This window comes from Pyxicephalus adspersus, chromosome 12 (genome assembly GCF_032062135.1).
Source record: "Pyxicephalus adspersus chromosome 12, UCB_Pads_2.0, whole genome shotgun sequence".
Taxonomy (NCBI): Eukaryota; Metazoa; Chordata; class Amphibia; order Anura; family Pyxicephalidae; genus Pyxicephalus; species Pyxicephalus adspersus.
The window spans coordinates 25,104,673-25,118,672 of NC_092869.1; the positions used below are offsets into that span (position 1 = coordinate 25,104,673).

General features: G+C 40.2%; 1 protein-coding gene across 1 annotated transcript; it reads left to right on the plus strand.

The window, feature by feature from the left end:
• The first annotated feature begins 817 nt into the window (after positions 1–817).
• Positions 818–4,275, plus strand: SSTR1 (somatostatin receptor 1). Its single transcript, XM_072428519.1, has one exon. It carries the CDS (start codon positions 1,295–1,297, stop codon positions 2,399–2,401), a length of 1,107 nt encoding a protein of 368 aa, XP_072284620.1. The 5' UTR covers positions 818–1,294; the 3' UTR covers positions 2,402–4,275.
• Positions 4,276–14,000: the final 9,725 nt, after the last annotated feature.

The following is a 14,000-nucleotide window of genomic DNA, read 5'->3' on the forward strand; positions in this document are numbered from 1 at the left end:
ATCATAAATATTCATCTCGGGTGAAAGTTTAGCCCCATTAGAGCTGTCTCTCGACCTTTTTTACTGATTCTCTGTGTCCGACCACTAAACAACCTACACAAATGACCAGTTTGTTTTTTAATGGGTAAAAAGCAGTGGGATGCCTTCAGCTCATTCTCTCCCCTTCATAGAACAGAACAGTGCTGCCTGCACAGTACTTATCCATTAAACTGTCACTGGAAATGATCACTAACGATCGTTTCCAGTGCCAATTATAGAATCCCTATATGGGGCTTATGACTGATGCTTAACAAACTAGTTCTATTTTATAGATCTGTCACAAACCAACCAACATACCAACATCTGGTAAATGAGTTTCTTTTAACATCAGACATCACCTTCTGAACTAGCAACTCTGTGTGTAAGTGATATTTGTTGGATGACACCCACAAATGAAAATGTTAATGGGAAAAAGATATTGTAAGTCACGCAGGGAAAGAGTGAGCATCACGCAGGACCAGAATAGAACACAGAACTGCGGTCGGAAACAAAAGAGCGTCTTACATCATTGATCTTTTGGATGACAGTCTGCATAATGCTTTGGAGCATTACACATGGTTGGGGTTAAATAAAAGAGAAAGCAATAAAGATAAAAAAGACAAATACATTCCCCAGAGAAGAGACAACATATTGTGCAGGAAATTTTCCCCACCTCCCTACACAGCAATAACAGGCCCATCTCATTACAACCCTCAGCATCTTGCACCCCTATACAACCTCACATTCTGCAGTGTTAGAATTTTCAGCTGTGCCCCAGAGCTAGGCTTTCATGAGCTTTTGTTACTGTGTAATAACTGTTTCTGATGCTTTCAGATCAGTGAATCACTCAGGCACTGCTCCTCCTTCACTCCCTGCTTTTCATCTACAGTCTGCAACAAACATTGCAGCTCCAGAGATTTCATGCTACTCTTGGATGGAGAGAGAATTGACAGAACCTAGCTGCAGACTTCAGAAGCTTCTTCATTTTTGCACATCGCCTAAGCAGAGGAAGAATGTGATTGCTGTGTCCGGGACTAAAGTCATAAGGTCACCCTTATAACTGGAGATTTAACCTGCTGAATTTTCTTACAGTCATACAAAATGACATTTTTATTTGAACCAGATGGTGTGTTTTATCAACAACCTAACTCTATTGCAACAATTCCAGCTTTAAAAGAACAACCGGTTTTTGTCCACCTGCAACCTGTATAACCCTAAAAGACAAGATTTTTTTTTTTTTTTTTTACATATTTTAATCTTCAAACTTAATTTCAAGATGCTACAAAACAATACATCCACAGTATTGTTAGGATTGCTGGACAATACAGAGTTGACTGTCAGCAACAATTCCTGGAATAGCACTTCTCCAGAGTCCCCTGGAATTGCAATTTTTATTTCATTTGTTTATTCTTTAGTTTGTATAGTTGGATTGTGCGGTAATTCCATGGTGATTTATGTTATTTTGCGTTATGCCAAAATGAAGACTGCTACTAACATCTATATTTTAAATCTGGCCATTGCTGATGAACTTCTGATGCTGAGTGTCCCCTTTTTGGTTACATCAACTCTTCTCCGCCACTGGCCATTTGGCTCCCTTCTTTGTAGGCTGGTACTGAGTTTGGATGCCATGAACATGTTTACCAGTGTCTTCTGCTTGGCAGTTCTAAGTTTGGACAGGTATGTGGCAGTAGTACATCCTATAAGTGCTGCCCGCTACAGGCGGCCAAGTGTGGCAAAGATGGTGAACCTTGGAGTTTGGCTCTTTTCAATTCTCATAATCATGCCAATTGTAATTTTCTCCAGTACAGCACCCAACAGTGATGGCACAGTGGCTTGCAACGTTCATATGCCTGAACCTTCACAACGATGGGTTGTGGTCTTTGTACTCTACACATTTTTGATGGGCTTCCTTCTGCCTATGGCTGCCATCTGTCTCTGCTATATTCTTATTATCACTAAAATGAGAGTCGTGGCTCTCAAGGCTGGCTGGCAGCAACGACGGAGATCTGAACGTAAGCTGACACTTATGGTGACTGTGGTGGTGACAGTCTTCGTGGTCTGCTGGATGCCTTTTTATGTAGTGCAGTTAGTGGGTGTCTTTGCCAGGAGGGGAGACACTACAATCAGCCAACTTTCTGTTGCACTTGGGTATGCCAACAGTTGCGCAAATCCCTTCCTCTATGGGGTCTTATCAGACAATTTTAGACGGTCCTTTCAGAAGGTCTTGTGCCTTAGTTGGATGGAAAATGCCACAGAAGAACCAGTGGACTACTATGCTACGGCTTTGAAAAGTAGAGCGTATAGTGCTGAGGATCTGCAGAATGGCATGTTGACTACTGGCAGTACTTACCGCAATGGGACTTGCAGCTCCAGGACACACTAGGGCTAGATTATCCAATGCCAGTGTTTGAGGACAAGGATATGGACTGCACATAATTTACGTATTTCTTTAACAGACAGCAGTAAATTTAGTAAGGTTTGGATTACAAAATGTCAGAAAATGACAAATTGTATATGGTCCTCACGGGCTGGAGGTGGACAGTTCTGCACTGGAGGGAATACAATTACAATGAAGTATTTTATTCATATACTCTATGCCTCTTTTGACAAGTTCAATATTGAGCACTGAGCACTGTTTGTGGGAATAACTATTCAAGCTGACGAACTACAGTTGGAAATTGACTTATTTTACTGCATTTTAGAGTATTACCAAAATACCATGTTGCACTGATATAGTATAGCTTAGATTTACAATAGCTTAGATTTACAATCATTCTATTAATAAAACTTATACTGGTTAATAAGCCAGTGCTAAAGTACACTAACCTATAATATCAAATAAACAATTTACTTTGAAACATGAACCTAGTCAGAACAACAGAGGATGAATTTCAAGAGGTTGTATTGGGTAATAGGACTTTGCCTTATATAACTATATTTACTGTTTTTTAGAGCATTTCTTGCAAATATGGTTATGATATCATCCAAGGCAAAATTTACAATAGAATTATGATTTTATAATATGATTTTGGGCTTATGCATAAACAGTTACTATACTAACTACATATTTCAGTTCTAAGAGTGGAAAAATACTTGGAATTCAGAATGTAAAGCTTTTGGCATTACTATTCAACGGTTGATGACCCAGTAATATCAGGATCACAATCATCTGTATTCCTGACCTGACATACGCTAGCATCTCAGTTTTAGGGGTTTTTATGTGCTCTGTTTGTGCAGCACAAAATCCTCATGAATATTTAGCATGTATTGAATTGATTTCTCTGTAACTGTGTATATCTTCTGTGGAATTTGGATCATTGTTTTGCTGTAAACAAAATTACAGAACAATACTAAAAGATTTATAGATGGTGTTTGGGAAACACATAAAGATCACCTGAAGGTTCTATCCTTACTCTAACACTCCACAAGTGTAAAATGATAGTTTGTATAGAAAAAATAACCGTATTATATGAGCAAGCAATTTACATAATGCAGACATAATTTAGCTACTGCTATCTAGACATTTATACAAAGTTTAGGCTGGTGATTTTGGTGCTTTAGTCATAGAGCCAATGCTCTAACAGGAGAAAATTTACTTTTTAGTTTGATATTAAAAAGGTTATATGGTTTGATGTGCCTCATGCATTGTGCCAATTGCAGTCATTTTTGTTACATTTGTGTTAATGCTGCTGCAAGGTTGTAGAAAGTTTGAGAAATCCATATGCAAACAAATGCTTTTTTTCTTGCAATTACATAGCTGAAGTCATGCTATACAATACTAAACATATATCAGATTTGCATATCTAATTTTTGTCTTAATTTAATTAAAAAAAGTCATTTTGGAAGTCTGATTGTCATTTACAAAATAATTAAAGCAAACATTCTATAAAATGTGTATAAAATGTATGAATTACGGATTTCAGGCAAAAAAATAAGACAAAATAATGGATGTTGAAAATGATTTAGATAATTTTGGTACTGGGGTTGTTAATGTATATGCGGTACAGGTAACATGAGTGTCCTCAGCTTTCCCTGGGGATTAAAATGGTTTAATGATCCTGTCTGTTCTAAGTAATGAAACATAACCTGCTTTTTTGAGTTCAAATGAGGAATATTCCATGTGGTTTCCTAGACACAGGAGAATTTTTCATTTTGTATCCATCCGAGTTCTTTACCTTCCAAATGAGATAGATCGATGACATTCCAGGTTGTGATGCTTTTTATTGGATCTGCAAATAAAGGGAATGTTTAAGTATATGTAAGCTCAATACCTATTTTTCATAAATGTTTGAATTCCCCATGTAATTTTCTGTATTTTTTTAAATTTGCAGAATTCAGGAAACCTTGTGCTTCTGCCATCAAAGCTCTAGTTCAGGCATGTAAGTTCAAGTTCAAAAAAGCTTCTCCACCACCCTACAAAATATGGCAGTTTATACCAGCGGGCTTATTCTAGGGCTCATTACCTCCTAGTAAACACATACCATAAAATTCCCAATCTGCTCACCATTGATCTGTCTTCCAATATAGTTCAGAAACAAACAAAGACAAGCCACCAAGAGGCAACTTTAACATATTTTACTTTTATGTTCACTATGATTGTGAACACATTTGAATGATGGATTCACTTAGCTTATATGTTCTTGCTTAGACACCTTGCTTATCGGGTGACAATGCTGTCTGTCTTTGAACTGTGACCCTGCTACAAGGGCTTCTGATAGAGGCTACAGGTGACTTTTTCTGCACACATTATGCAGGCATAGTCCACTGTGCTCACCACTAGGAAACTTGGTTTAAGAAAAACCAAACTGTCAACACTGTTATTCTAAAGTACTTTTAAAAATGATGCAACAAAGTAAAAACAAGTATTTAAAAAAGGAAACAGATTATGATGCACACTACTTAAGTAAAGTAAATGTAATTTATATCACCTATATTGCATGGGTAGTTTTCCTGATCTATGGTTTTAGGAATTGAAAAGTAGGGGCTTGTCTGGCAATTGTCACAAACATACATAAATGTATAGCAACCAGTAATGAAAGATACGGCCCTGGTATATAGAGGTTATGTTTGTACAATGGTGGGTTTTTCCAGGTAATTGTCCGTTTCGGAGTACATATGCGTCAATTCCCCCACCTGGGCTTCGTCAGAGGAGAATAAGACCCAAAAGTACGACTTTGGCGTAAATGTTGGACTGGACTGAAAGTGCCAAGGGCTTAGATAACTTGTTGAGAGCCTATGGCTTTGTAGAATGTTCTGAATGGTGCGTCAGTGAATTCTTTTAAGCTGGTGCTGGTGTTTTGAGTTGCCGTATTGCCATGTGTGTCAATTCCTGACATGTTTCCCCCATCTGAGCTTCTTAAAATGAGATTAGGACCCAAAGGCACAACATTGGCATACATTTTGGACTGGAATGAAAGTGCTAAGGACTTAGAAAGCTTGTCGAGAGCCTATGGCTTAGTAGAATGTTTTGAATGGTGCTTCCAGAGAATCTTTTTAAGCTCGTGTCGGTGTTTTGAGTTGCCGTATGGCCAAAGGTAATCTCAGTCCCATTGTTGAAAGGGTATGAGGTTCCCATAAGGGAATGGTCCCATGCATGCTGACATTACTGGTTGCTGTACATATATAGGTGTTCAATTTTTGTGACAATTGTGTATTTCTATCGTTACCTTTTCTATCACTTATATCTACTTTTTACTGGAACTATACAGATAAAATAAAAAATTGCAAGCAGGCGATGTCCATTCTGCAATAAAACAAAAGTACCCATTTGTTCTCAATATTCTTTTAATTGTACACTGAGCTGCACATGTTCAGCTCAATGAACAATTCCAGGGTAACTGGCTGCCTAGAAAAATGAACTTCAGTTCATAACAGGAGTTATGTCATTCTGACCTGGCCAATCAAGATGACTGATCATCCAGAACCCAGAAAACGGCAAGTGAAAAAGAAAAGAGAGTTTAGTTTAAAAAAATACAAACACCCCAGTGAGTTATTTTAATGTAGAAGAAACATAGCCTGTTTCTTCTGTATTAAAGAACCTCACTGCTTTCAGTGTTCTTTTTGTTCCACTTATCTTGCAGTGCTCCCAACGTGTGAAAGTTAAGGAGATTTGACCTCAAAATTGCCAGGATCCTAGGAGACTTACCTTTTTTCATTATTTTTTTTTTACTTACCATGTAATGGATTAGGGTGGGGGACATGTGTAGTCTGCCTTATAGTATATCTGAAGCCATTGGCTTTATGTTTAGTTTGTTATATATCAGAGGTAGGCAAACTTTTGTGGCCACTAGGCCATTTCAGGGGTGGGCAGGAGCACACTAGGCCGGACTCTCACTTGAGTCCCACCCTAATGGCTCCACCCCCACTAGGAACGCCCCCTGAAGGGTAATCCTTCTCCTGCATATGCATTGCGGAGGATATAGTTTTCCCTTCAGGGGGTGTTCCCTATTTACCTTGTCGGCGGAAGTGTTAACGCCGGCCGCAGTAAATAGGGGAGCCACAACAAGAGGAGACTCAAGAGCCGCTCCGGCTCTGGTTGTTTGTTCCGGCCTAACGCCACCTGGCCGATCCGGCCGGCTGGATCGGCTAGGGGTCGTTAGGCCGGAACAAAGTACCGGCTAGGCCGTATCTGGCCTAAAGTTTGCCAACCCCCATTATAGATAAAGTGTGCAGTTGTAAAATTTCTGTTGGGTTTTTATTGCTCTGTGTGACCTCATGTGGGATATACAGCCAAAGTCAAAACATTACCACAATTAACTAAGGAATTGAGAAGCATTGATTATTTTGTTACAATGGGTGAGATATCTTGGACAGCAAGTGGACTGTCAGTTCCTGAAGGTGATGTTTTGGAAGCAGCAAAAACATGGGCAAGCATAGGTCAGTGCATCTTCAAAATTACAGGTTTAATGGGGTGTTTCCAATAGACAGGTTGGTATTTACTAAAAGCAAATGTTAGGTTTGTCATTAAAACAGGAGGTGAGGGGAAATTTTCCAATGTGGACAACTGTCAACCAAAAAGCTTTCCTCTCTCTTCTTGTTGTGCCTTACAAGGTACAAGGACAGAGGGAATCAGATAGGAGTATAAATTACTCCCTACTCTTAATATGCTATAAAAATATTGTATATAAACAAATATAAACCAATCTGAGTATAAACCTGGAAACCTACATTTACCTAAAAAAAAAGAAAACTACATTGACTTGAATATAAACCTAGGGCACATAATGTGGCTTTCGCTACAAACATTTAAAACTGTAATTACCAGTACCAATAAAAATAATGTAAAAAAATACATTAATGGTGTGTTATTTTTAAAATATATTTAAAAGGGGGGGAATTACATGGGCTTTATTTGTAAAAAGTTTTTCACTAAACCAAACAAAATCATACTCACCTTTCTCAAAGCCCCCCCCCCCCGTCCCTCCGGAGCTGCCCCTGTTTGGATCCAGCGCTGTCCTGAAATTATTAATATTATTATGTCATGTGACTATCCGACTTTGTCTCTGCATGGAGGAATCACCGGGCGCTACCATCTTCCACCGTTGTCTTTCTTCTTCTGGCTACTTCACCCGATCTCACACTGTGCAGGAGTGAGATAAGGTGACGTAGTCTGCTGTAAATGGGAAAAAAGAGTGCAAATCTCGCTACGCAGATGTGCGTTTTCCAGGAGTACCCATTCTGTCTTTATTGCCGTGGTGGTAAAGACAGAAGGGGAGGGGCTTCACCCTTTAAAAAAAAATAGGTCTTAAAATTCTTTTTTAATTTATATAAATGGGTTGTTCACCCCCTTATTTAAAGTAAACATTTTGGTGATAGGTCTACTTTAAGCTTTGAGCTGGTTATGATGGATCACTTAAATGATCTTTTGTGTATTATTATTGGCCACCAATAGATGGCACTGTGTCCTCATGAAAAGTGTGTAACAAAATAATGATGTCTTGATAACAGCAAGAGTTTGTTATACACTTTACATAAGGACACAGCCCCATGTTAGTTTATCCTCAAGTATATACAGGTAGTCCGTTACATACGAGATAAGGACTGTAGGTTTGTTCTTAAGTTGAATTTGTATGGAAGTCAGAACAGGTACATTATTTTAAAAAATGTAATTAGGACACTAATTTGTTTCAACATATTATTAGGCAGCGTGGTGTCAGTTACTGTATAAAATCCTCACTGTGAGTTAATTACAAATCAAAAAAAAAAACTTTATGCAGCCTAGACATTCATTAACTTTTGGAGCAAGCCGTGCTTTGATATGCAAAAAGAAACAACTGCAGAGTTTGTCTTGGTCATTTAAGAATTACAAGATGTTACAAATCAGCTCAGCCCTTAAGATCACCCACAACCTCAGCTGTGTTTAGCAAAAGATTTCTTCTGCAAGTCATGCAAACTGCCCCCCCCATAAGCCTCCGTCCTGCACATGAGTGAGCAGGGAACCCCTGTTCGTATCTAGGAGTTGTCCGTATGTCTAATGTCCTTATCTCAGGGACTATCTGTATAGTGCTATTTCTATTTTCTAAAAAAAGCAGATATTATTTACAAATATTTTGCTTCTTATACTTGTACCTTGAGATATTTGCCATTGTGATTGCATGCAGCAGTTTCCTTAGATTTAAATGTAGGCAAACACCATCTACATAAATGTGTAGACTGTAGTTAAAAATCAGTGTTCAAAAAACCCTTACTGAGCTGATAAGCTGCATGAAGATAGTGTGAAGTGAAAAGGAAATGTCACTGACAGGAAAAGCTCTCAAATGGAATTGCTGTTATGTGTAAGTAGGATTAGTTCATATGTTTGACAGAGTCATCTTTGTTTGGAAAATATCCTGACAGCCCTAGGGGCCATTCAAACAGTTGTGCTGTGTTAGCATGGTAAAGTATTAATAATGTTGATGCTGACAAAAAAATACTTTTCCCAAACCATTTAGGAATAAAACACATAATGCACACATTACCTTAACCTCCCTGGCCGTAACTCCGAGTGTGCATTGTGTGTAAGGGGGGTTGCACCGATACCACTTCTGGTTACAACGTTTAGCAAAAGAAAAAAACATTTTAACCCTCATACGTTAATTTTGATTTATAGAAAGGCTACATGTAGTGCCAAAATTAGCTTCAAAAATAAGTTCAAAAATGTTGTGAAAATGTATTTCTCGATTTCACTCCTCCATACCTGCCATGTTCCAGGAAAAAGAGAAGGAACCACTTACCAATAAACTATTCATTTGTCAATTTTAGCCTGTTGTTGAGGAATACAGTAGTGGGTTCTCCTATTGGCTAGTGGTCGTCAGGAGCAATTCCAACCTTGACAACCACCAGCCAATAGTAGTGCTGACCATTGTGTACATTAACAACTGCCTCATTCCACCTCAACCTACCTACCTCAGGGGTAGGTTATTTAGAGAAGGATGCAAGGTAGTGGTCAGGAGAGAGGGAGGGGCACAGGGAAAAAAGAGATGCAAGAATAGTCAGGAAGAAATGGGAGAGTTGGAGAGTAACACAGAGAAAATTGTGAGGGGGAACAAGGGAAACAGAAAACTAAAAAAAAAATGGGATGGGGAGGGGAGTACAAGTTTGCGTTCTACTTGTACATGTCTACTTGGGCATGCAGTGGCTGAGGTTAAGTGAGCCTTCAGTCTCAGGTGGCATTATCTGGGGAAGCTGAATGGAGTATCACTTGTTCCTTCACCCAGCTGCCGCCAATGCATGGTCTGTGGTTGGATTGATCTCCTGTTGGACAGTTTCTGCAAAGTCCCAGCAGCAGGAAAAGGAAGTCTAAGGAAGAGAGTGATAGCACAAGTATGGGCCACTGGGAAGTTAATAGGGGCTCTGTATTGGGGGTAGGGGGATCTGCAACTTGGGAAAAAAGTCTGCCACTTGGTGGGGAGCCTGAATTGTGGGGTCAGAGTCCATACTCAGGGGTATTTGTCACTTCGGGGAATCTGTCACTTTGGGTAGGAGTCTATTTATAGGGGGTGTCTTTCGTTAGGGGAAGAAGTATATTACGGGATAGGTTTGTCACTTGGTGGGGGAGGAGTCTAATATGGGGGGTCTGTCACTAGGGGGAGAGGTCTATTATTAGAGGGAAAATCTGTACAAGAGGGATTTTATCACTGGTGGAGGATTATGCCCCTGGAGGGAGTCTATCATGGGGATGTCTGTCACTAGAGGGCAGAGTTTCTGTATCACAGATGTCCACAGAACCAGGGGATCTGTGCCTTCTTCAGTGTCACCCTCCCTGCACTATCTTGCCTGCACCAACTCTGCTCAGGGATTCTATGCTTACTTCCTGGTCTAAGTCATGTGATTCCCGGTCAGCTGTTCCCTTACCTCAGAAGACTAGAGTCTTTCACGGATGCACTCCATCTGCTGGTGGAGATGCCAACACCACCTGAACTGACTTGTCTTTAGCACTCCCTCTGGTGGTAGGTCAGGATGGCTGCGGGTCCATCCATCACATGACCTTCCCTATATAAGGAAATAAATGGCAACAGGAGTCTGAGAAGGAGTCACTGGGGGTGGTTTGTACAAGAGGAGTCTGTATTTGGGAAAGGTCTGTCAAGGTGAGGGAGTCTGTACTGGGGGAAGAGTCTGTTACTAAGGGGACTGTAATAGGTGAAAGTCTGTAACTAATTTGGAGTTTGTCACTGGGGAAGGTAGTTTTCACACGGGGTGATATGTACTGGGGGGCAGAGTCTGTAACTGGAGCAGTCTGTTTTTGGGAGTAATTTGTCACTTGGGGAGGAGGGAATCTGTACTTAAGTGGAATCTTTGATAGAAGGGAAGAGGGGTCTGCATTGGGGGTGGGTCTGTCACTGGGACAGGTCTGCACTGGAGGGGGTCTGTACTGAGGCTGGTCACTGAGGATCTTTATTGAGCTCTTCCTAGGGGTATGTGCTGCACTACGCCTGGGGTCTGCACTGGGTGTCTGTACTTAGGTATGTCACTAGGGGTTTGCACTGGGCATTTGTCACTGGGGTCTGCATTTGTGTTCTGGTACCCTCTTTTTTCATGGGGGAGGGGTGGCCTCATCTAACTGGTTGCCTCTTGCAGCAGAAACTCTGGAACTGGCCCTGGTTGTTAGTATAATGTCTGTCAGACTGTGTTACAGTTTTCTGTTACTGCTGTTAGTGAGTGGGAGTAAGTAGATCAAATGAAATAGTTTTAATAGGGCATTACAAGGAGGATGTGAAAAATACAACACTACATATGGCCAAATAGGCTTTAATTCATTATTGGTAGATCAGTGGGCTATAAATATAATAATCAGGGCTGAATTTAGTGGCCATGTGGCTATAAAACAAAACAATATTTTGTGTATGAAAGTGTAATGTGCCTGGCCGCACAAACCACAACCAACTTAAGGAATTCCTTTAACAACTTTTATTGCGTGATCCAGATACGGGCAGAGGCAAAACACAAGAAGGTCAGTCTGATAAAATAAGGTACAGAAGGATGAAGCAGAAGGTGTAGTCATAGACAATCCAAAGTCAGGACAGGCAGAGTTCATGCAAAGGTCAGTAATCAGGCCGGGTCGCTGTGGGTGTAAAGTCCGAGCTGGTAACAAGACAACAGAGGTTTAACATAGTAATCCAATACGAGAACGCACCGTGGGCGACACGGGTTAAGTACCTCACAGAAAGATAATCATAGGAGAGAGTTGATGTTTTGAGGGCCAGTGGTAGTGTAGCTATCAACTCCTGTGGGGGATCTGACTTTTCTGAATTTGCACTGCATTTCTGAAACAAAATAACAAATCTGAATAATTCCTGTGGATACAAGCTTGATATTTACTAGCTATTGATATTTACATGCACATATAAACATGTATATAAATGAATATAATTACCTGATTTTGCTTTATGAACATTACATGTTATTTGCATTTTGAGAAAGACACTCATTTGGTATTTGTTAAATTTTATTGCTGTTTATTGACAGTTTTCTCAGATTAACAACTACAACTATAAAGAATGCATCTGATGGATAAAGAAAAGTTCTTGCTCCAATCATGCAATCATTTTACATCTAATAGTTGTAGAATCTCATTGCTATAAGAAACAGTTTTTTCTACAGATAACAAATAACACAAAACTATGTCTGCTCAGGTCAAAAGAAGGCATCTCCAGGTGCATGCAGAGGTGAATTGGGGCAGGCACGAGTGGGAACGCCATGCCCTCACTCTTTTCTGGAATGGGCAAGCGTGCCCACTCTTATTTTGCAAACAGATCTTTGGTGGTCCGTGCCTCTTGTCAGTCAGGAGAAGGACCCTGCTTGGGGGGGCCGCACTGGCCAGAGCCGCAGACACAATTGCAGGTTCAGGGTGATGGCCAGGATTTCTCTCTAAACATAACCTGCCCACTCAGGTCTGAGCCTGCAATAGAGTGGGCAGGTTCTGGTATCCTGACATCAATCTGGGGGAAGTTTCTTCCCCTTAAGTGACACATAGGCAGGGGTGTAGTGGGGCGGGCACGTCATGGATAGTACCGTGCCTCCCTTCTTTTTTTATGACTACACCCCTGGAGTGTGCAAGAGCCATGAATACTAGGGTGCATGGATAAACAAATATTGTGAATCACTCATGGTGATGTCTTTCATCCTCTCCCTATCACCTCCTGTACTCAACTGTTAACCCATCATTGTAATCAGTGGCACCAAACTGAACTACAGAACATGGAAGCAAAGAGAAACAACAGCAGGAGACTGAGCAGTGTTTTTGAATACAAAGCTTAAAAAATAAAGGCCTCTGCACATGGCCTCAGAAGTGAAATCACATTTTCATCTTGTATGAGATCAGGAGGTAGATGTTGATCATAGACGATCCTTGCACAAACATAGTGGTGGTCTTCACCAAAAAAAGGAGAGGAAGGCATTATAATGGGGAGTACTATGGTCTTATCATGGGGAGTACTATTGCCTTATCATGAAGAGTACTATGGTCTATATGATAGTTATCTAAATTCTCTACATGAGCACAAAAGATATCAAGGTTCAATTTCAACTTGTTAGGGCTAAAACTGACCATTTGCCCTGATAACCCAAAGAACAGCCACTGCACACCATCAATGGTGTAACTTCAACTGTAGTCATTTGTCATTGAAAAAGAAGTTGAGAATTTTGATTGGTTGCCAGGGAAAACAAGCCAATACAAACGCTCTCCATCTGAGCACTGCCAGGTGACACAGGGGGAATGACAGCTCCTTGCATATAAAGCTAGCCAACAAAGAGAAATTTGGTGTCAGATGCAAAAAAGGAAGGAGCGGTGTATCAGTGGGTTTAGGTCCCAAGAGGCCCTGAATGGGCAAGGGGGTGGTGTATCTTTTATTTCTGCTTTTCATACTGATAAGAATATGCCTAGAAAACTGTATTCTGTTCACTGACTGCTAAGACCCACCAAGTATGCATGAAACAGGTAATGTATGTGGGTCAGGTTGCAGCAGTGTTTGGCCAGCCATAGGGCCTGTGTCCATACATTTCTTTGTTTCAGCTGGATTATGCTGGAAGTATCTCAAATTGGTGCCATTGACACAAGACCAAAGGCTTTGAAAATGGGCTCTTCTTTGAAAGCAAATGGTGCTGAGCCTGTCACTCTTTATTAGTTACCCTGTTGTTGCTGCCAGAAAAGAAAATAGTACAGAATCATACAAAATGAGAGCAGTCCTTGGCACCTAAAAGTACACCAAAACCTTATTTAATGGTTGTTGCACTATATACCCACAGTAAATATGACTTTGAGAATGCAGAGGTTTTTTCTTCTTGCAGATTGACAGAGCATTGTGTCATGTCACAGTATGGTAATTTCTGTGATTTAACAAATGCATATTGCAGAAATCTTGCATTTTTCTAAGACACATGTTCAATTTTGAAAAAAGTCTGGTGATTTTTTTTCAAACAGTCTGGTGAATTTGACCTTTCCAAAACATTAAAATGAATATTAATACATATTGAAGCACACCTATATAATGTTCCACAACCCTTGT